Here is a 23,575-nt window from a genome sequence, read left to right as displayed (position 1 = left end):
CTAATGTCTAGCCTGAACCTCCCCTGTTGCAACTTGAGGCCATTTCCTCTAGTCCTGTCACTAGTCACTTGGGAGAAGAGACCAACACCCACCTCTCTGCAACCTCCTTTCAGGTAGTTGTAGAGAGCGATAAGGTCTCCCCTCAGCCTCCTCTTCTCCAGGCTAAACAACCCCAGCTCCCTCAGCCGCTCCTCATAAGACTTGTGTTCCAGACCCCTCACCAGCTTCGTCGCCCTTCTCTGGACACGCTCCAGCACCTCAATGTCCTTCTTGTAGTGAGGGGCCCAAAACTGAACACAGTATTCGAGGTGCGGCCTCACCAGAGCCGAGTACAGAGGCATGATCACCTCCCTGCTCCTGCTGGCCACACCATTTCTGATGCAAGCCAGGATGCCGTTGGCCTTCTTGGCCACCTGGGCACACTGCTGGCTCATATTCAGCCGGGTGTCGATCAACACCCCCAGGTCCTTTTCTGCGGGGGAACTTTCCAGCCACTCATCCCCAAGCCTGTAGCGTTGCCTGGGGTTGTTGTGGCCGAAGTGTAGAACCCGGCACTTGGCCTTATTGAACTTCATCCGGTTGGCCTCAGCCCATCGATCCAGCCTGTCCAGATCCCTCTGCAGAGCCTTCCTACCCTCAAGCAGATCAACACTCCCTCCCAACTTGGTGTCGTCTGCAAACTTGCTGAGGGAGCACTCTATCCCCTCATCCAGATCATCAATGAAGATATTAAACAAGACCGGTCCCAAAACTGAGCCCTGGGGGACTCCGCTTGTGACCGGCCGCCAGCTGGATTTCACCCCATTCACCACAACCCTCTGGGCTCGGCCATCCAGCCAGTTTTTTACCCAGCGAAGAGTGTACCTGTCTAAACCACAGGCCGCCAGCTTCTCTAGGAGAATACTACACTTCTTCATCAACACAAGATTGTATTCATTTCTGAAAGACATCTTCAATACCTTCGAGAATGTCAATATGCCATAAATGCCTCTGACAGTGACAGCACTGCAATTTGAAAAATCCTCTTGTTATCAGTACCTGGGGCTGCCATGCTGGCTGTCTTCCAAAAGATGAAATCCCTACAGGTGCATGATAACCAAAACCCCTCAACCTGCCTTCAAATAAGCATTGAAAGTGAAGCAAAATTTTGAAAAGCTGTAAAAGCTCACTCAAGAGCTTACTCCTCCAACAGAGACATGATGTAAAAGTCTGCCCACAACCCCAGAAGAAGGCAGTGCTCCCCCCAGGCGAGGGACGGCTCTTTCCCGAGCCTCGCAGAGCAGCATCTGCGGCTGCTTGCCAAGAGAAACAAAAATGGTCTGCTCTGCTTCAAGCAAAAATATTCACCTTCTGTACCAGCTCTCTATCCCAGCCACTGCTAGGCTGAGCCAACCCTTTCAAGATACAGTTCCTTCCACCGGTACTTTTATTTCTGCTTCGCCTAAGGGGCAAGGAAGGGATGAAAGTAGCGGCAAAACTACTGTGTTATTAATTATTAAAACAAAAGTCAAATGACTTAAGCCAAACTATAGCTTTGCCTCTACAAGCATAAATGAAATTGCATGAATAATGTATTAGCAACAACAGTCCCAAAGCTAAATAATATCTGTAGCAAAGAGGTAAAGATTTCAGATGAATAATCCACTGATGCAAGATGTTCAGCTACACCAAATCGAACTGCAACAGAATGTACGTTAGGAAAGGCAAAAATACAACTCAAAAGAAAATTCTTTGAGCATGTTCTGAAAAATGAAGGATAAGAACCGAGCATATTCATTGCATTGATGGAAGGAATAGGGATTAAGTCAGCTGTCTTTTCAATACTACAGTAAAATATAAAAAATTGTAAAATGGAAAAATTCAAAATAAAATCCCTTCTCATTATAGTGGTTTTGGTATTAAATCTGTCAAAAGAAAAACTTTATCAATCTTTGCAAGATCAGAAAAATCTACTTTAGTATAACTCTAAATCTAAACAATGTGTGTTATCGTCTTTCTTTTTTAAAAAGGATTGTTACAAGAGTTGTTAAAATATTTTAACTAGTATTAAAAAACGTGGAAAGACACTTTTGAAAACACGCATCTAAATTTGAAATCAATATTGGAAATTAATTTTGTGCTTTTTAACATACATCCTTAAAGCAATTTTAATAGCTGTACTTTATATGTACCATAGTTCATCATTTTAATATAGATCAACAGCTCTATACTTTTCCTATTTCCAAAATTAAATGCCTCATTACTAGATTATGTTATTTCATGCCAGGGATTTTTTGGTCCATTTTAGCTTAACTGTTTTATTTAAATAGCTTAAAAAAAAAAAATCAGAGTAGGATCTATTGCTTTAAACAAACAAACAAAATCAATTTTTTATTACTCTCAACTAAAGTCAATGTTTTATTTTTCAGTCAGGTACAGGGGTTAACTAACACCAAGGATGAACAGAGAACACTTTTAAAAAAGTAATCGTGACAGTGTTAAATACAAGAGTATTTAACGAAACATACCAAACTGAGTGTAATTATTATCCCACATACAGATACAAATTGGTTACCATCACTACTAAAATATTATTTAGGCCAAAAAATGATATTGAAAAGGATCGACAAGTCTTAATTTCAACTTTGAGTGACTACTAGGAGAAATGAAAAAGGATGAGACTACATGTTAGGGTGATTCATCTGAAGTTCTCCACAGCAGAATTGCCTACTTAGTTGTGAGCATAGTTACTTTAAGCCGTGTTGGAAGACAATCCTTGGTAATAAACGTGATTCCATAAAAAGAGGCAAAGGTAGATCTACACATTCAATTATAAATTTAATCACAAACACAGAAACTGCAGTGGAAGACAAGATGAAAACATACAGTTGGACTTCATGTATTTGACACCATGCTTCATAATGGTACTGATTAATTACATAAACCTACTACTTCTATGTCTCAGTTCTTGTACCCAAATTAACAAGCAAGAAAAGCTGAAGAATACCTGTTGTCCTTCCCATTCTGTATTGCAGAATAGCGATCTGAAGAACGTTCACAAACGTAAGTGTTCCTTCTTGTCATTCCACTACCAGAAAATACATTGTTCTAGAAGAAAATTAAGACTAAAATTAAATACTTTCTTCTACTATATATTATGTCGTGCAAAAATGTAAGCATTGGAAGTAAATCAAAAATGGAGTTTCAGATGCTTATGTATGTTCTTAATGTCTTCAAATGAACTAGGTTAATCTGTTGACACAAATCATTTATAATCATCAGCTATTTTTTTTCCAATAGCTCACTCACCACTTTATTACTGTACAATTGAGAGTACGCTAAAAGAGAACAGAGAGATTTAATTTTTGCTGACACTTGCTTTACTAAGTATTATTATCCAATTCCCACATACTGTGCTACTGAATTATTTGTCTCTGGGATCAAAGTAACAAACTGGAATCACAGAGAACACATCCGTCTGTCTGGTTGAAAGACTTCCCTGTGCACATTAAGCAGCCAACCAGAGCTCCAGCCTTACAGTTTGCTGCCCCCCGTCAAAAGGGTTTTCAAGAAAAAAATGAAAATATTATCGATCTGTGTCTGTCAACCCAGAAATTATGATGCAGATAACATGGCAAATAGGTCTTGTAGCAATGAACATTGATGGGACTTACTTTCTGTTACTAATTTCAGTTTGCACACACTTCATAAAATACCTACAAACATTCTCCTCCTCCCCCTACCACGCACAAATTAGCCGCTGAAGACTTACTTGCAGTACATGACGTACAATTCTCAGTTTTTAATACAGTACATATTGAATTTGGGGTGGGACAGGTTTGCAAAATGCTAACATTACATCCTGATGCATGTTGGCAAAAGATTTCAAATACACTAAACTCGGATACTGTAGGACATCATGAACTCTACAAGATTTACTGAGTGTTTAGGTCTCCCTCATCTACAGCTCTTTGGCATTAATATCACCCTGCAGAGACTACTGAATAAACTGTTTCAAAGCCAATTCGTAAGGAACATTAACAACGGCAGTACCTGTTTTGAAATTAAACTCTCCTAAGTTAGTTATCACCTTCAGTCATATTAGTCTATGTTTTTAAGAAATCCTGCCTTCCCTAACATCGTGTTATCCTCGAAGTTACACAAAAGTATTTTAAAATTATCCACATTAAATTAGCTTTGTTCTTTTTAAATGTTTGAGTTTAAAAACAAATTCACTTTTTTCTGTGTAGCTGCTCAATTGCTACTGTTGCAGTGAAACACAACTATTCCTTAATTGTGCCCATCACAAAGCCTTTCACAAAGTCCCCAAAATAGTAACAGAGCTAAAAATGTACAAATAACTGAAGTTGCCTTTAGCAAGTAAATCAATTTCTCTTTCTTCATAGCAAAGATACTCCATTTAATTAGTTCTCACAAAGCAGAGAAATGCCCTTGACATATCAGCTTGTACCATACATGACTGTAATCAGGTTTGGGGCAACATAGTTTTAGGAAAGCTCAGATATGAAATCTAATCTCAGAAGACTCCAAGTTCCTGCATGCAATCCACACAGCCATAATTTCAAAGACACTTTTTTTGGGGAAAAAACCTCTATTTAAAATTTGAAAAAAATATTTAAAGCATCTGCGGATGTGTTGCAGACACCATCTGCAGAACATTAAGAGTTAAATGAACTTCAACATTTATTTTGTTTAAGAGAATTCTAGCAGAAATGGCTATCCCAGAATATCCAAGATTTGAGCCAGTACACAGAATCCCAAAGGACAATGAGAATTCCTGCTGCTTGTCTACTGTACTAAAAGATGGCTAGAATTTTCGTATTTAATACAGTGGGTCTCTTAAACAGCAAAAAGTAGAACTGAATCTTAAATTATTATCCATGGGTATTTCCCTCCCGCCTCCCCCCGCCCCGAACTCTTGCTCCTAAGTAGCTGTTTAAACACTATGCAATATTTTTTCATTGTGTATCCTGAACACTGATACTACTGCACATGAACTTCCACAAGGCAAAGTAGATGTTTTCACATTAGGAGACACAGACTCTTCTATTTGAAACAAAGATGCCTGAGGCAGTGATGTGATAGGGGTTTATAAACTACGAATGATATGGTAACAGAAGAACTAGAAAATTAATAATTTCTTAATACAAAAACCAGGTTGAAACTCATAACATCAACAGGCACGCACACCAGGGAAAAAGTGGGTTGGTCCTCCTCACCTCACCCCATTTCTGAAGTTCAAAATGAAGTTGTTTCAGAAAGCTAAACAGACAAATTCACAGAGAAAATGTTCACGAGGGATATTACGTAGGATTATTCAGATGAAATCTCCAATTCAGGAAGTCCCTGGACTTCCTTGTAGATACAGAAGCATTAGAAACCAGAAAAAGAGCACTCTGTATTGGCTGTGTTCTTACGTTCTTTCCCTAAATATCCACTATTTGTCTTGACAGATCTTCAGTTTGTCCAAGTGCAGACATTCTCGTGCTCACTGTTATGTTAGTGTTAGAAAAAGTAAAGTTGTGGGGGGAAAGGAAAGGTTTATTTTAAAAGACATCCACTGGAGCCTATTTCTGTCTGCCAGCAAAAGTTACCAGAAATAGACTTTGTGGCTTACTCAGTAACCATTGTGTCTATAGTAACCTTATGCTGCAGATTTTGTTTAAATATGGTAAAATAAATATAACAAGCCAAAAGCGCACACACTCACACTGGGAACTGTAGTTGATTTCTTTCTTTCTGGACCCACAAGTGGACTTGCAGCCATCTCTCCTTTGGATCCTACTGTAGTGCTGCTAAGTTTGCGTGAGACATCCTTGTCCCAGTCTTCTTTCTGCTCACTTTCCACACTATTTGCCTGAGCCCTTTTTGTGTATGACACAGCAGGAGGAATTGAGGGACCAACTGCCAAATAAAAAAAGTATTAATAAATACCTAAAAATAATCACTGCATTTTTCTTGGCCAAAATAGTCTAAAAATAATTCCCTGAGTCCAAAAAAAGCATCTGAACAACTATGACTGCAAACTCAGCACATATACCAACCTATTAAATTGAGCTTTGACAGCCTACGTTCTTTTTACCCACTCTCTCTTCATTACCAATTTGCAGTTCAGAAATAGTTCCCATTTCACATCAATAAGTAAAACCTAGAAGAGTATTTTAATTCTCATTTTAAACCCATGGAATTTGTGCAATATTATGAAAAAAGGAATCAGAGGATACTTTTCAAATTATTTTTTTAGTACTTTCTGCCACATATCTTTTCCTCTTAACACTATAAAAGATCCTTTTCCCCTGAACCCCCTTTGTTTAAAAGCATGTTTGAACTTGGAAAAATTACAGTTCTTTCCCCCTCATCATTCTTTAAAATACTTGCTCTAGGGCAAATCCTCCATCAGTAGATTTTTACACTCCCTTGAAATAAAATCGCATCAGCTGATGATCTTCACAATACTGGTTATTTTTTTGGAAAAAACAACAACACACTAACTCAGAGGGAGAACAGTAAGAGAACGGGGAAAAAAATTAGACATAACAATGTAAATTAGGCAGAGAAAAGGGCCAAACATTTTACAGATAGTTCTAGTAATTTGACAGTTCTCTGAGAAAAAAGAAAAAAATCACCTTTCATTTAATGTTTTAAATATGCACTCCTTTTTGATGTAAGCACTTTCACCTGAAAATGTTTCCTGAATACTTGGTAAAATTGTTGTCTCTTGGAAACAAACAGTTTGGCCCCAACTCCAAAGGTACTGATAAACATAATGGTTTGCTGCCTTTGAGTTTATCCAGACCAATATTTTGCCATTACTTCCTAAACAGGAAACATCCTCAAGCTCTTATTTAGTGAGTCAACCAAGTAACAAGTCCAAAAAATTAAATCTGTAAATTACATTGACCCAGATTTACCATAGAAGCGTTCATACAAATAAAAGCATCACAGTGGAGCACGATGAGATACACAACAAATGCACAGAGTGGTGGACCTGCCAGGTTCACAAAACACTGCACATTCAGACTTAAATTGTGTATGTTACTTTACTTGTTGGAATGTCATCCCCACCATGATCACTGAACCGCCGTTGTTTCTGGTTAGTTGATATACTCCGTTGGACCTTCAGGTGAGCGGGAGACTGCACAGAACTGTTGTTGAGGTCACTGCTAGGACGAGACCTTTGACCTAAGTTGCTGCTGGACAAGGACTCGCCTCCTTCAAACTACAAGAAAAACAGATTTTCACAGCATAAACAAAATTCAACGTTACTGGTACTTTTATGACATACTAAAGCAAAGAGTTCCAATCAAAGGCACTTTTTTAAAATTTAAAATTGTTTCCAGAGTTTAATTTTCTTAAAGATGACTTTTATCACTTCATCTGTGTTTCATGTGCTTTAAAAAACAAGCAGCTAAAGCTAAGAAGTTAATGAATACTCAAAATAAAATTAGAAGAATCTTGACAGTAACAAAACCCGTGCTATTTTAAAACCTATGCCAAAGAATGGCTCCCCCTGCCTTTTTTTTAACAAAAAGAAGTTTAAAAGAGCATGTATAGCTTCAGAACAATTTCAAAATGCATCAGATTGAGTCAGAAGGGCTAAAAAAGCAAGCGCTACTGATTCAAGGATTCTTCATGGCCTTCAACACATCTTTATAAGGTATGTAACTCAGCCACTGGTTTGTTGATATCCAAGAAGCATACGTTGTAAGTAAGAGCAGTGGAAAAGAAATATCCTCTTTCCAAGCAGTTTGAGTCAAAAATCATTTTAGACAGATTCCCTCCATGCTCTTCCATCACAAGGGAATTCTGGTTCACAGATGTTGTGGGAAAATGCACTCAAGGATGCACACATCAGATCTACACTATCTTGGAAATGAAGGAAGGCCAATGAAGCAGAAGGAAAAAAATCCTTCAAAAAGAAAGCCTTGGTCTCTGCTTGATTTCCTGAAAATCCTTGTGGTCCCAAAAGATCTACGATCCCTCTAGTTCCAAAACAGTCAAAAGATCTTCTATCACAAATTTATTAATGACTATGATGCAATTATTTATTAAATAACAAAACATACTATAATATAGTATATGAGTGAGAAAGGATGAGTACATTTCTGAGAATTAAAGGATGTCACTTAGTAGTTAGAAGAATAATTGCTCTAGTTAGATTAACTATTTCAGATTTTAGCTGTAAACACACATGACAGGAAGAAGACTCAGCACTTAGAAGTCATGCCACTTCAGATTAGCAGCTAGCTTTTTAAAAAGGCAATTCAACATATTTACAAGCAAATGTGAAGATACTATATTCATATTCAGTCTATTTCTTCATATGGGAACTAACAAGATACCCAAGATGATATTAATAAGTTATCAATCACAATTTTTTTTTTTAAAGATGTTACAAAATAGTTCATTAAAAAGCCACTGACAACCAGAATATTCAACCCAGCCAGATATAAAGGCCAAAATAGAAGATGTAAATTAGGTGGCACTTACTTCAGGTGGTTTTCTACCTAGAAGCAGATAAGTAGCCATGACTTCATCGTACTTTTGGTTTACTAAAGATTCATGGATTTCTTCTCTTGAAAAGCCCATTGTGACCATAATGTCTAAAAGTAAAAAAAAGCTAGATACATTAGCAGAATAAGTGCTTGGGTTTACTGACAATTTAAGAGCAATGAAAATAGAAAAAACCCTTATAATTTAACTGGTAACGAGGATTCAACTCAACCAGCATCATCTTTGCTGAGCAAAATCAAAAAGGCTACAACTTCCCTCTTTCATTGTTATTTTCTTCTTGAAAACTCTCAACTATGTTATTCAACATAGTTCAGTATTATTCAACATACAAATAAAACACTGGCAAATAGAAACTATGAATAGCTACAGGCGAACACAGTATCTTTCTCTGACTGCAGCGGATAAAAATTGTTGCCCTCATAACAAAGTCTGTTTCCTTCTGCCTGTTGAATTCTGTAATCTTATTTGTCTTTCGCTGTGCTCAGAGATTCATGTCAGCTCAGTGAAGTCACAACAGTAGTTATAAGGAGGGCATTGTAATGAAATTTCTCATTTAAATAAAAAGAAAACATTTTACTTGTGTGATGAGATTGTATCTCACATTTGTTAAGAGAGTTTAGTTTGACTTACAAGATAAAATTGCCTATGTACATCAGATGCAACATCCTTGTAAAAGTCTTACCTATTCTCTTGGTGTCATTAAAATCTGGTTCAGGCTCAGTATATGGCTTTAGTTCTTCTTCTTCATGGCCAACATTCATCCACCGATCCTTCATAATTTGCTAAGAAAAGAAACAACCTTTAGATCAATATGCCATTTACTATACCGGACTAAATCTGTGCTAGCTGGTCTGGGCAAAACCAACTTAAAATTCATAATAACCTGAATGCTGTTCTTTCCCTCACACCTTTTCCCCTCATATCTTACAGTTTCTTATTTTATCTTTCACATCCTTTTTTTTCCCCCATTAGTTGAATCCCCCCTACTATTTACCCTTTACAATACAACCCCCTCACCCAAAATATCAGAAAAACTACCGAGAGAAATAAACCTGCAGTTCCAACACAGAAAAATCTTTCATTTTGTACCCTGCAGTTCCACCGTCTCTTAATCTTGTCTTGCCGAGTGCCTGACACTCGTGCCCTAATCTTGGTTAAGATCACTAGATGTTACTACAATACCAACTCTATCACAATAAATAACTCCTTCAAATAATAACAAAGGAAGTGTTTAGAAACTAAGGAATATTTCAGGAGCATGCCGATGCTTCCTACAGTCATTCATTTCAAGATCGTGATGCCAACTGGTCATTTTTTCCTATGGATCTTCTCACTGCACTTGACCTAAATACGTTCACAGTTTGGCTGGAAGGAGAAATGCCTCTTAACTCTCCCTATGCCATGCAGATATTTAAAAATTTCTCCTGCATTCTTTGGAAAATTTCCTTCTGCTGTGGCCTGGATCTTTTATGTGCCTACAAGATTGATCAGCTGGAATCCCTAATCACGACCACCACAATTGCTCCTTAAGGACATATTCATCTTTTTTAAAACAGCTAAAAATATTTTCCCACCTACAGCAACTGGCACACATGCCTCTTTAGGGACAGATGCTAACATGGCTCACCAGACTGACAGAAGAGTGAAACAAGTGCCAGCAAGTCAAGTTTCCCACAGGCTCCAAATATGCCTCGCAAATACCGAATTAAGTTATTTCTCACAAAGAGCAAAAGACTCAATTTTCCATTGATATAATGAAATTCTTCATATGTAGTGCTGCTGCCAAATTGTATGTAGTGCTGCAGACCCAAATAGCTGTATCCTTACAAGAACAATACAGAACTTTGTACTTGGGCCAGTTAACATTTTGCTGACAGTAAGACTTAAAAGATTTGTTCAAAGTTCTGCCATAGAATTGATTTTTTTGGCTTTTGAGGTGTATAAAGGGGAAGGGATTGTGAACATGTATTGTTATATTGCATTTCTGGCACAGAGAGCATGAGTCTATTTGACAACAGACTTTGGTTATGTATTTGTAGCCTTGCAGTAATATGATAGACCCCCCAAAGAGTACTATGCAGTATCTGCAATTACAATTTTTTTAAAGATACTGTTAATTAAATCTAAAGATTCAGCATGATGAGGTGTTTGGATGACAGGAATCTCACTGCTCAAATCCTACCTCCCTTTCTTGATCCTTCCTGAATTGATAGGCAAACCTAACAATTTCCACTTACAGTTTTTCCTGTCTCTTCAGTAGGTGGATCTATAGTTCAGTGTAATCTGCTCTAGGTTTCCATCTGTTAAATATCTAAACTTTTGCTAGCTTCTGTCTTTTAAACACATGATCTCATAGGCGTACTGAGTTACTGTACAACTCTTAAAACAGGCTCTTACAATCAAGCATTTTGAAGTGGCACAAATGATCCAATTCCAGGATCAATATTACATCTGTGTAAGTTCAGCTGGGCTTCCAGTCAGCTGATTAAAGAGCAGCAGCCTTGGTCAGGGTAGTTAAAAATCGACCCAAAATGAATTTCAACCAACTAGGTATTATTGAGGAGGTTTCCCTCAATTTTCAGGAAGACTATCTAATAAAAATCTGGCCTGGCTCAAGACCTGTCTGTCTCAAAATTATTTGCTTTATTACTCTTTGTAAACATAAATCTGTTCTGTAGGAATTTCACATAGTGTTGCTTTGCAAAGAATTGAAGACTGAGGGGGGGCAGGAGGAATTTGTAGAAATCCTGATAGTTAAGAGAGATCCACGTATTTTCTGACAATGCATTTTTCCCATCTCTTCCTGTGAAGATTTACTATTTTATAACAACATCCTCTTGCTTCTAAAATGTTTTCTCTCTGCTGCAACCATGAAAATATCTAGATGAACCATTTTAATAAAAATTTGCCTGGTCCTTACCAGAGCAAGAGTGCTAAGCCTAACCCATATGGTGCTGATCCTGTGTCAGTCTCAACTTTGATGCTAATGTCGCTGACAAACATCCTATTGGGTGGTCTGGGAAAAACATGTATGGGAACTGAGCGGGTGTATGGCTGGGACTGAGCAAATAAACAAAAGACAAAGTACAAACAAAAATCCTCCCCACCTAAGATGAGATGATCTTTCCACTTTCAGAAACTTCTAATAAATATATACTTTAATTCTAGATATATATGTTTAGAAGTGCTCAGACAGAAGAAATAGTAATTTCTTTCCAAACCACATACCATAGCTTTCTAATTCAACAAACGTGATTTCAGGAACATTCATGTTAAAAAAGTTTGTGATGTCTCTCTCCCTCAGATGAGCATACTGATCAATGCTCAGTATTTTGGTACTGGCTCAAGACCCCCCGTCACACATAACATTTACTCGCTCTCTTCCATACAATCTGACAACTATGCCGTTCCAGCGAGGCTGCTATCCAACATCTCTCTCCAGGGACAGGAAGGAATTTTAGAAGAACACTACAATATCTAGAATGAAAGTGAAATTAGATCTGAAGAGAAACTGCTGAAAATCCAGAAGAAAGTACAATAAAAGGAAAATCTATTTTCCTAAAACTTAAACACGACACCGGAAAAAAGCCATCTTTCATCATCTTCGAGTGACTACGCTCTTATCACTATGCTGTCTAGACAGCAATAAATACAACATAATTAATGAGTATCAGCGAAGTAGAAGCCACCATTCACTACTCTCTTCAGTGCAGATTTTATTCAAGTTAAAACTATTTATAACAAGTCACAAATCAGCATCAGCTTGAAATACGTTGCATGCAGACAGAGCTCAGTAACTCCATGCTGCCTTGCACAGGTAGCATCCACACCAGGAAGCATAAGTCATGCCACTACAAATAAAAAGCTGCTTAAATGGGATTTATTCTCTGGAACACCATCCACTGCTGCACAAGTATGCATAGGAAGATGAAAAAAAGGTCACTGGTGATTAACTCATGCAAATACTATTTTAAAACCATTCTGTTTATCTTCTGCTCTACTTTCATCTCTATGGTAAGTACATGTTATTTTTAAAAGTCTCTCTTTGTTAAAGAATTCACAAAATAGAACAGAGCAGCATTTAGAGTGAACTCTACACAAAATATTCGTTAAATACCTGCTCCAGAGTTATCCAGCAAGTACACGCCAAAACAGCAAACTTGAACAAAACAGCCCTTAAAGACACTGAACCTTTTAGACACCTTACAAATTATGCACAGATATTCTCTGCATCCCATGAAGAGAAAACCTAATTTACTAACCAAAAAAAAAAAATCATAACTCAGTAGAAATCCTCAAAACAGATTTTAGCTGAGTGACACAGCAGATACTATTATATATGTTAATTTTCCGGCTATTCAGAAACAAACCTACCAGAAGGGGGAAAAGAAAGGACTGAACAGAAATAACTAGCAATTACTAGCTTAAACACTAAGAACTCTTTGAATTATATCTGTATTATGGCACTAAAACGAACAAAAACCCCACGTAGTTTTCTATCACATTTACTCTTCCTGTATCTATCCTTTTTAAGAAGTCATGCTAGAAGAAATGGTAATTCAAATCAAAAATGCTTATGGTACTGCCTGCTACTGGTTTTGTTTTTTTGAAAAATTCCAAGCGGAAGATATTTACAATCTTGTCCTGCTTTCCACACATTTTGAACTAGCTCCATTATCTGCCGGAAACAAACAGGAGCAGTTTGCACTTGGAAATGCTCTTAAACGATAGTCTTTAGTCAGCTACAATTAAGGTTAGACTTTCATTCATTAACACTTCCCATTTTCAAGCTGCACTCTGTTCCTCTTTTTTAATTTTATTTAACAAGACTTTTGAGCCCTTAAAACAGGAAGAAAGTACCTGTAGTGAAAAAAAAAGAATTCTTAAGCAATTGTTATATTTTATTCTTTCTTAATCTGAAAATCCTTTTTTTTCCAAGATAAAAGTACTTACTTCCAAGCTGCCTCGTTTTATTGGATTCAGTACTAGTAGCTTCTTAAGTAGATTTTCACAGTCTGTGGACATATAGAATGGAATGCGGTACTTCCCCCTCAGTACTCGCTCCCTCAGTTCCTTTAAAATAAAGTTTTAAAAGGTGACCCGACTAATGCCATAGAAGATTTAAAGAGAGTAAAAGCCAAGCTTTCATTTTGTAACTGTACCTTTAGATTTTGACCATCAAATGGCAATGATCCGCTTACTAGTGTGTACAAAATCACCCCAAGGCTCCACACATCCACTTCAGGACCATCGTATTTCTTTCCTTGGAAAAGTTCAGGAGCAGCATAAGGCGGGCTTCCACAAAATGTGTCCAGTTTATTACCGACTGTAAATTCGTTACTAAACCCAAAGTCTGCAATTTTAATGTTCATGTCTGCATCAAGTAGAAGGTTTTCTGCCTAAGAGAAAAATAAAAGAGGAAAAGGACAATAATAAGATCAATATATTACAGTATATCACTTATCAGTAAGTGCAAAGATGTTTCTTTTTCTAAAATGGTTCACCATCTGTATCTTTCTTGCAGAACAAAAGAAACTAATCCCCCCGAATACATTACGAAGACTGAAAATGGACTATGTTTACTCAGGAAAATATAACTGTTAAAAGCAGCTAAACAGACTTGAAAGTCAGCTAGGGAATCAACTATGAAGATTTTCTTTTCTGGAAGAAATAACTTAGTTCAGCTTTAGACTGAAGTATCTAGACAACTCAGGATAACAGTTTCAGCTTTTGACAGGTTCATGCCAACTTCTGATGCCAAGGAGCGTATATCTAATCCCAGACATCATCTACCATTGTGGTGGGGTAAATGTTAGAAGGGATTTAAGACTTTAAAAGAAGATCTCTGCTGCTTACAAGATGAAACACTTCAAGCTACATGCTGTACCTTGGCATTCTGTACCAAAAAATTCTCTCCCCTTTATTATTAGCATTTGCTTTAGCAATAACAACACCAAGGTGTTTAAACACTCAAGTATTACATTGTGTATGAAAAAATGCATGTATTCTACATCTAAGAATATTAATGCCTGTGCAGCAATCATCATGTGAATACAATGCATCACATATACATAGATGCAAGTATTCAGGAACCTGAAGAGTCAGTAAACAGCATCTTATACTTAGTATCACAGGTAGGTCAGAAGATTAAAAGAGCGAGGTTAGAGAAATACTAATACATTACAGGAAAAAAAAAAAGTGCATTCTCAAAATGCAAGGACGCTGTGCAAGGAGTGCAGCAGAACTGGGTAATGTTTACTCATCCAACTGGGTCCTGGCTCCTGATCTGCGTATCAGCAACACAGGAGCAGCTCTGAGCAGTGCAGGAATCCTCCTTTTTCAACAGGAGGGCAGACATTAGCCAGAGCAGAGGATTCACCTAATAGCCAAACATCAGTTTTATAGCAGACAGACATCTCTCATGGGATGCTGCACTCAGAATTGAGTCCAGGAAAAAAAAAAAAAAAAAAGAATTTCTTAGTTCAGGATTAGAGAAGCAGCAATCAATTTGTTAGTTGCTTTGATTAAAAGGTAAACATGATTTTGTTTGGGTTTGTTTGTTGGTTTTATTTTTAATAATTTCACTTGCGCTCAATGAACAGAACAGGAGACAGTTAACTACCAGTATATCAAGTCAATAGCTGCGCAACGGAATTTAGCCTTTACCAGGAGTAAAATACAGCCCATTTTTACAAACTAACTATCCTGGAAAACATTTTATTTTCCCAATTCATGACCTGTAATCTCAGCTGGTTCCAGCTGATGTGCCTGCAGACAGACTCACAGAAATATTTTCCAGATCTGATAGCCTTCTACATTACTGCACAAAGACTTCATTTTCCTTGTGGTGAAAACATTACTGTCAGTGCAGCTGCTCTGCGATTACAATAGCCCTCCTAGTTCAACAGTACTCTGCTACCCAAGTACCCCATGCTTTCATGTTCCTTACTTCAAACAAAAACACCAAAAAACCCTTTTAATATGCCAAATAGATTATGCTCTTGTTGGTTCAGAACAAGAAGTATTAACAGTGACTGAAAAGGTAAGATAAGTTTTGCACATCACAGGATGAGCAAAGTTGGAACTGGTTATAGCCCTTTCTACGCAAGCTGTTTATAATCACAGAAAATGAAAAGGAGACTGTTTAAGTACCCACGGGCCTTGCACTCCCTCTTCTTCTGCCAGAATAGCCTGGACAAACTTGCACATTTTCTTACATGTCTTCCTAGTTTAGCCTGAGTAACTTACATTTGATGGAGTTTACCCTTTCTGTTATTAAAGCCACAACGGCTTATCAAAAACCTCCAAAGCGGTGCTAGACCTCTGCCTTGCAGTGCTAACAATGTCAATTGGTCAGTGTGCTGATACCATGGACGCAGTGAACAGAAGCAGATGTGAATGCAGACACAACTTCAAAGTTGCTTCTTCCTTCTCTGAAGCTCCATGAGAAGAGTTTTAAGTGAGACAGAAATGACACCTTTGGAAAGGAGAGACGAAGCGAGAACACCTCCTCAAAGTCATACGTTTAGCCCTTTTTTCTTTGAGGAATATATTTTTCCTTGGCTAGGCTGACTGGCTCTCAATCACACCTAACACTGAACTTTTCAAGTGAGTCTAGCATAACTTCATCCAAGAGAAGACAGAGAGAGAAAAGCAAACAAAGAAATTATTTTGGAGCCTGCCTGCCTGTCTTGCAAATAGGAAAAGAGATCAGCAGCAGAGTACTTGTGACAGATGGTAAAAGGGATCGCGTGCAAATGCTGCAAAGCAGTTTTGGATAGTCCTGTGAGCATGCAGTAAGCCGTATGCATGCTATGGAACTAAGAAATGAATGAGGGGTGGAGGCTGTAATGGGCTCTGGGAGAAGCAGCGAGATGCAGGATGCTAAATAACTGCAGGGCTTAATGCAGTAAGACTCAATAATATAGCTGGGATGAGAAAGCCAGAGCCAGATAAGCATGAGAAGATGGCTGGCTCCCTACTCCCAGCCAAGTATAGGGCCAAGAAAACCAGTGGAAGCGGCTTGCCCAGCCAAGCCAGTAAGTCCTTAGGTGCAGCCTTCTGGAAAGCTCAACAACAGTGGCTGCAGTAAGCTCCAGGAAGCTTGATAGAACACTCACACGCTCCAAACCACCACAGAAGATGGGGAGGAATTTTTTTTAATCAAGATTTCAGTGAGATCCAGCCCTTTCCTTCCTTGCATTCTGACTTCAGAATGCTGACCAGGCTCAGATGACAATGGTCCTGGGGCAGGGAGGACTCAGCAGAAAAGGATGTATTATCCAGCACCATATGCACACGCAGGAGCTGGAAGATTGACAGGTATTAGAGAACGGATTTGTAAGAAAGAGGTTGAGAGCATGCTGCAGAGTATTATAAGAAAGTTAAGACAAAAGCTACTGGTGAAAAAAACGCTTAGGAATTATTCAATCTCAGCTCTTCACAAGTATTTAGATACATTGGTAAAAAAGAACCTACACCAGTGTTTTCTTTGTAAACGTACAAAGACATCAAAACAAGAGCACAAGCCAGCTTTTAAGTGGGTGAAGATCTTGTGTCCAAGTCCCATGATATCGAAACCTGGCACAAAGTCAACTTCAGACTGAAGGCTTAGGTTGTGCCTGCAATTGCTGAACTCTTTAACATGGTCTGGTATGTTTATACAGACAGATTACTAGAAAGCATAAAAAAAAAAGGAAGTTCAACTAATTACTGTTTACCTTAGATTTATTTTTCTTCCTGAATTAGAGTATAAACCAGAAGTTCAAATGGATTAAAAACCTAACAGATTTCTTAGTGATTCATACCTTGCAATACATTTTAACTGAAAATATTTTAATTAAGTAGTGCTGACTGGTATCACTGAAGTTCTGCAGCTTCAGTGTGTAGATATCTGCATGCCAGCAAGCGTAATTCTTTGGAGAGCATGTATTTTTCTTAAAGCCAGAACTGGAATGAAAGTAACGTATGTTCTATTCTTGTCTCTCCTCTGTTCCAACAGGTGAGCTACATTATTTTTGTGCTACAGAAAATTGAGAATAAAATCCAAGTGATAGTTCCCTCATTCACATGTTTAAGGCATTCAGAGACAGTGGCAAGGACAAGTATGTACAATGAAATTAAGTCTATACTGTCAAGCAGCAAAATGAAAAATAAGTAACAGCCTACCTTAAGATCACGATGAACTATGCATTTCTGATGACAGTACTGCACAGCAGATACGATCTGAAACGCCAAGATGATCAGTGAAATATTTTATTTCAATCTCAGTATAAGTTTTCATACATAATTTAATAATTTTAGCTCCTGATATGATTCAGTAGAAGATAAGAAATCAGTAAATAAAGTTTTCATTTTAGAAAATATTCATGTAAGTTTCATTAACGCTTAAATACTAAAAAGTCCCTAAAAGCAGCTCATTTTTTTATTAAAAAAAGTTTAATACATACTCAAGGTAAAGGGAAGAACATCTATTTTAAATGCAGATCACCCAATGGCAATAACTATAAAAGGAAATAATTGCACCCCCCAACCCAATAGCTGGTTGTACTATCTCAGATTTTATCTTCCGAAATATTTGAAGCATATATCTGCAATTCATCTCTAACAGAATAGTTAGTTCAACATTTCCATATACATCTTTTACATAGGTATAACAAAAGAGTCTGAAACAGAAAGTTAAAAAAGTAGTTTCTTTACATGTTATTTATATACCTTAATTCTGAAAAATACCAAATTTTGTTATTTATCTAATTAAAGCTTTTCACAATATAATCACTAAAAACAGGATAAGAAAAAGATTAAGATGAGAAAGTTTGTAATAAGAATATAAAAACCTGTTATAGAATACCCTTCATACAAAACAATGTGACATGACACAGCAATACATGTGATCATATCAACATCTCCAGATAGAATATCTGTTAAATTCTAAAATACTCAGAAAAGGATTAAAACCGCAAATGAGTCCCAATAAAAAACGTAGCTCTTAGGAACATCCACTAAAAAAAGAATGTAAAACAGTCTTACTATTTTTAGATAGTACGTAGGAAGCAGATATTTTTCTCTTCAGGGATTTTTTCCACTCCAGCTTTAATAAACATTATCACAACAATGAATATTTTTTAAAGTAATAAAAGTATGCTCACACTCATGTCTATCTGAAAACACCATAAATAGAAACAAAAGAAAGAGTGAATGTTAATTTCGTACCTGCCTGAATTTTGCACGAGCCTCTTTCTCTTTCATTCTTCCATGTGCAACTAGGTAGTCAAACACTTCTCCTGACCATGACAAGGACAAAACATCAGTCCTATTGCCCAGGTTTTATTTTTGACTGCCATGCACAATCAAATCATGCTTGAAAACAATCTCCCCCCCTGAGCCCCCGCCTTCTTGAAGGGAAAGGAAATAGAAGCAGCCAGGAAAAATTCCTTTTTACTGTTTGCACTGGATTTCATTTTTCAGTCATGTAAGTCAAGAAATATAAAAATGGAACGCTTCATACTAAAGGCTTCTTCCATTTTTAAAATAAATTTACTTAAACAACACTGTGAAACAAAAAAAAATATCTACTTTAATCATGAAAATTATTCATATTGCATATAAGACACACTGGGAAACAGGCAACTTCTTATGTACCAGATTTGTTTCACGTCTCTCTAGCAGCTTCACTTAACAGTACATGTATCACTTCTGGTTTTTCCTTCTTGCTCTCTTTCTAATAAAGCTGTTCAAAGGCCTTTCAGATCCTCATCTTTGCACTGTCTGATGAGCAGCCTTTGCTAGCTGGTCACTAGCTCTGTGCGGGATTCCCTTCCCACATTCAAACATTTCCCATTTGAATGCTAAGCAGCTTCTCAGGCAGGCACCCACTATCCCTCACGGTCTTTATGATCCTGCTGGTCCCCTTTCCCCTGTTTCTTATTCCAGTGCCCTTGGACCTGCCTCTCCAAGTGCTTTGGCACACATTTTCAAGATAAAATGAGGCATCAGTGCTTGCCTAAATATAGCAGATAAATACTGAGTCAAGTTTTTGCCAGGATCAGCACCAGACTGTCTCCTGATATTCCAGCAGAAAGCTCAGAATGGTAACTACCCTTAAGCACAAACCTAATAGGTTACTTTACAGAACATGATGCAAGCAAGAAATTCTGCCCTGGGCAGTCTGCTAGGACTGTTGTGAAGGCCAGATTGGAATAACCCATTAACCATAAAATCCTTAAATCGTTCCTAGGCATGCAACTGGCATGGCTTTCTGTATTTCAGTTTATCCTTTAAGCAGAATTAAGAATCCACTTACCCCCACTGGCATATTCCATTACCAAATACAATGTCTTTTCAGTTTCAATAACTTCAAATAATTTTACTGCAAGAAAAATGAATGAGAGAGAGATTGCAGCAGTGAGCAAAAGCACAGCATAAACAAAAAATTATACTCATGAAGCGAGTATAATTTATGGCCAGTGGTAACACTAAACCTTATAAAAACTTTATATCCTTTAGGTTAGCGTTATTTTGAGGGGAAAAAAGCAAAATTAATTTCCAAATCATGTTTGATAATAAAGCATATTAATTAACAATTTTCTCAGAAGTTTATGCACACTGTACAAAAGAGTTCATGCTGAAATTAGTGTTTAATTTGACACAGCCGTCTTTAAAATGATACAAACCTTCCCTGTTTCGCTAGTAAACTGCTCCCCGTTAGAAATCTGAGATTCTGACCAACTAAATACTGAGTGAACACCAGAAACGTTAAGTCTGGAAGACTTTCCTCAGATTGTAATAGTTGCCATTCATTTAAAACAAACAATCCCAACCACCACCCCCAAGAAAACAAAAAACAGCAGAAGCTAAGAATGCTGGAAAAGCAACAAACAATTCAAGGGATGAGAAGGGAGTGCCTAGCATGTTATAACTTGTATGCCTCATCCATACCTTGTATGCAACAAGCCCTCTGGCCGATTCAGGACCATTAACTGTCTCTGGAACAAGACTGTCCAGCCCTCCTCAGCCAGAAGAATTGCCATCACAAAGTAGGGCCCTGAAGCTGTGGGGTAGGTGAAAGAACTAAAGCAGAAAGGGAAAATTACATACTTTGTAATTCTAGTTTTCTGGAAGTAACAGTCGGCGGGAGTCTTTCCTAGACTGCACTAATGGAGTTTTGCCACTTTCACCTAAGAAACTCACGCTTTTTGGCCTCAAGAATAATTTCAATGCACAGAGGGGAGTTGGGGCCCTCCGACTGGAGCGCTCATCATCTCCTACTTTGTGTTAAGGCTTTCCTGGACTGAGTAGTTTATCTCCTCAGAGCAAAATTCTTGTTTCAAGCAGAGTCAATAAAGGAGGTGAGACAATGAAACATTTACTGAATGCTCACTGTCCTATTATCTCAAAAAAGTTTAACAAACAAAAGCATAGTACATTCAAATAAAGGCAAAAAGAGTAAAATGTAAAAATATAATTAAAAAGTTTGCAGAAATGCAGGGCTCCTACCAATATTAGGGTGATTCAGTATCTTCATTATTCGTACTTCTCGAAACAACTGTCAAGGAAGCAAGACAATTTTTTTAAAGTCTACTTATTAAGGAAAAGTTATTCAAGATATGCAATTTTAGATGGCAAAAAGGAGCAGCATAAGCCACAGAAAATAGCATTAGCATAAAATATAGATAAATATAGTGCAGTGAATGCCAGAAAAATGTAATCTACATCTTATACATTATATAAACAATAACTACTACCAACTACGTATCAAAACCAGATTAATTTTTAAGCTTTACACAAACAGACACAGATAAGTTTTATAGACCTTTCTGGATTTCACATTGACCAAAACCAACAGATTATTCACACAAGTTTTTTTCATCTCTTTGCTCTGATTTCTTTGGTGACTGGCAAGCTCAGCTAACTACCCTGAATACATATATAACTGTGGGTGCAAATGCAAGGTGTAGTACTACAAAAAGGTCGAACACACAAATGTTAAAATGGAATTGGATACCAGGAATCCTGATGCCCCCCAGTCCTGCCGCTCTACAGAGGTGAAGCGGGCGAGTTCACTTTTCTCACGACTACCAAATCTTACACACTGGGTTGCAAACAGTCCTGTCCCCTCTCCCCCCAGCAAGGCCTGAAGGTTTATGATTGATGAAAGTCTGGTTTATTATCCTAAGTCCCATAATTAAAAACAATTGGACAAACTTATAGCCCTTATATACACTTAAGGCAATGGTGGTTCTACCTCTTTTTTAAATTAGAAACAAGAGGTCTTCACTCTTAAGCTTCTAGCATTCATGGGTTTATTGATTAAATAATAGGTGAAGCAAGACTGACCTAGGGGCTCAAAGGAAAGAAGGCAAATGAAAGGAATCAAAAGGACTACATAGCTCTGTTACTCTATACTTGAGGCTGTCAGTACCGGTAAGTTGGCACTGTTTTACTTCAAGTGAACAGCATATCCCCATTGTCAAATCTATTTACTGCACTGCGCGCTCTTTAATCCTATATTGAACTGAAGTAGGATGCTGAAATGAAGGAAGAAAAGCTCACTGGCTTCAGCATAATGCTTAGCCATTTTGAAAACATCTTAGCGCTACAGTCCTCCTTACAGAGAAACTTGGCTCAACACAGAAGTGCGTCGTTGCTGTTTTGCTTGTCTGATGTCTCAAAGGACATCTCTGCCTCCATTTTCAAAATTAGTCCCGTTTGTTCAGATGCTACCTTTGCAAAAAGGTACAATGATGCAAGGCAGAAACCAAACACCTCCTCAAAGAGTAGCATTTTAGTCTCTATTTTAAGATGGCTGAGGCTACAAGTTAAGAGAAATTAAAATTCTTTTGCTTAGACATGACAGATGTTTTTTTACTCCATTTGTACAACTTAGTCATAACATTTCTAAAATTCTGCATTTATTCTACAAGTTAAGACTATAGAGCAATATCTTTTTGAAATTCAGCTTTTGATCAAGTAATATTATTGCAGTTCTATATTTAAGTATTTCAAGCTAGTTTCTATTCATTTGCCTTAAAAACAATTTCAGAAGGAAGCAAAGACTATAAAAGCATTTTTCTGAGAAAACATGAACAGCATGATGCAGTTTGCTTGTGTTCAAAATGTAACACATGGGTATGTAATACTACATACTAGAATTAACTTTAGCAAATATTCTTGTTTCCTCATAAAGCCAGTTATTCCCATGAAGAAAACATCATACCAGGCTGTTCTTTGTGCATTTTTGTTTTTCTAAGTATTTGAATTTGTTGCACGAGAAAAAGTTTCTCAGTTAAATCAGTATCAATTAGCCAGAAGCTAACAAATCTAAACCAATAGATGGTACAGCTTCAGAAGAGCTTTTAAACAGGTATGTGGAAAACTGCAATTCCTGCCAGAAGATTGGAAAGATACTTCATAGCTTAACAGTATCAATGCTGGTATAAAAGTTACAGCAATGAACAAATGTCTTTATAAACAGGATTAAAATATTAGACTCCTATAAATAAAATAATTTTAAATCTAGAAAAAAGATCATTAAGCAACAATTTTATATGTAATGTGATGCACACAGTAATTACAAAAAAAAGTGCATTATTCTATTCAATATTCTCACAGGATTTAGAAGTTTACTAATTGGTTTAAGATTCAAACTGATTTCACAGTGACACAAAATTTTGTTCCACATAGTATGTAATATTTTCTTCCATAAAGGAAAAAAGCCTATCAGGAAATGGACATAAAAGTCTATTTTCCTCAAGACAGAACATTACTGACCTCTAGTCTGATGCAAGTACTTTGTTAATATGAAAGAAACATTTACTTGCTCCAGTTCTGAACAGAAGACATCACCAAAACCCAAAGTATGTACTTAGGTTTATTCCATACAAACGCCAATAATTTTTTTACCACATCTTGTATCATATATCCTGTTGAATAGGCATTTTTCAGAAAACTGAAGCATATGTTCTCATACAAAAGCAGTTACACAGTCCTGGTAGTCACCATGAATATCTCAAGAGGAAGTAGATAGTCTCAACCTTTTGAAAAAAAGCAGCTATTCTAAGGC

General features: G+C 37.2%; 1 protein-coding gene across 2 annotated transcripts in view; it reads right to left on the bottom strand.

The window, feature by feature from the left end:
- MARK1 (microtubule affinity regulating kinase 1) overlaps positions 1-23,575 on the bottom strand; it is a 60,501-nt gene that overhangs the window by 8,099 nt on the left and 28,827 nt on the right. Inside the window, exons 4-14 of one of the 2 annotated variants that reach the window (XM_059828633.1) lie at positions 21,010-21,058; positions 19,817-19,882; positions 18,727-18,797; positions 17,683-17,739; positions 13,677-13,913; positions 13,468-13,587; positions 9,197-9,296; positions 8,491-8,603; positions 7,045-7,219; positions 5,711-5,904; positions 2,987-3,087 (exon numbers count right to left, since the gene is read on the bottom strand). In XM_059828633.1, coding sequence (XP_059684616.1) covers positions 2,987-3,087; positions 5,711-5,904; positions 7,045-7,219; positions 8,491-8,603; positions 9,197-9,296; positions 13,468-13,587; positions 13,677-13,913; positions 17,683-17,739; positions 18,727-18,797; positions 19,817-19,882; positions 21,010-21,058 — 1,283 coding nt within the window. The remainder of the gene's footprint in view (positions 1-2,986; positions 3,088-5,710; positions 5,905-7,044; positions 7,220-8,490; positions 8,604-9,196; positions 9,297-13,467; positions 13,588-13,676; positions 13,914-17,682; positions 17,740-18,726; positions 18,798-19,816; positions 19,883-21,009; positions 21,059-23,575) is intronic. The other variant, XM_059828638.1, reaches the window with a different exon arrangement.

The sequence above is a fragment of the Gavia stellata genome, chromosome 2 (genome assembly GCF_030936135.1).
Source record: "Gavia stellata isolate bGavSte3 chromosome 2, bGavSte3.hap2, whole genome shotgun sequence".
Taxonomy (NCBI): domain Eukaryota; kingdom Metazoa; phylum Chordata; class Aves; order Gaviiformes; family Gaviidae; genus Gavia; species Gavia stellata.
This window is presented reverse-complemented; position numbering and strand designations above follow the sequence as displayed.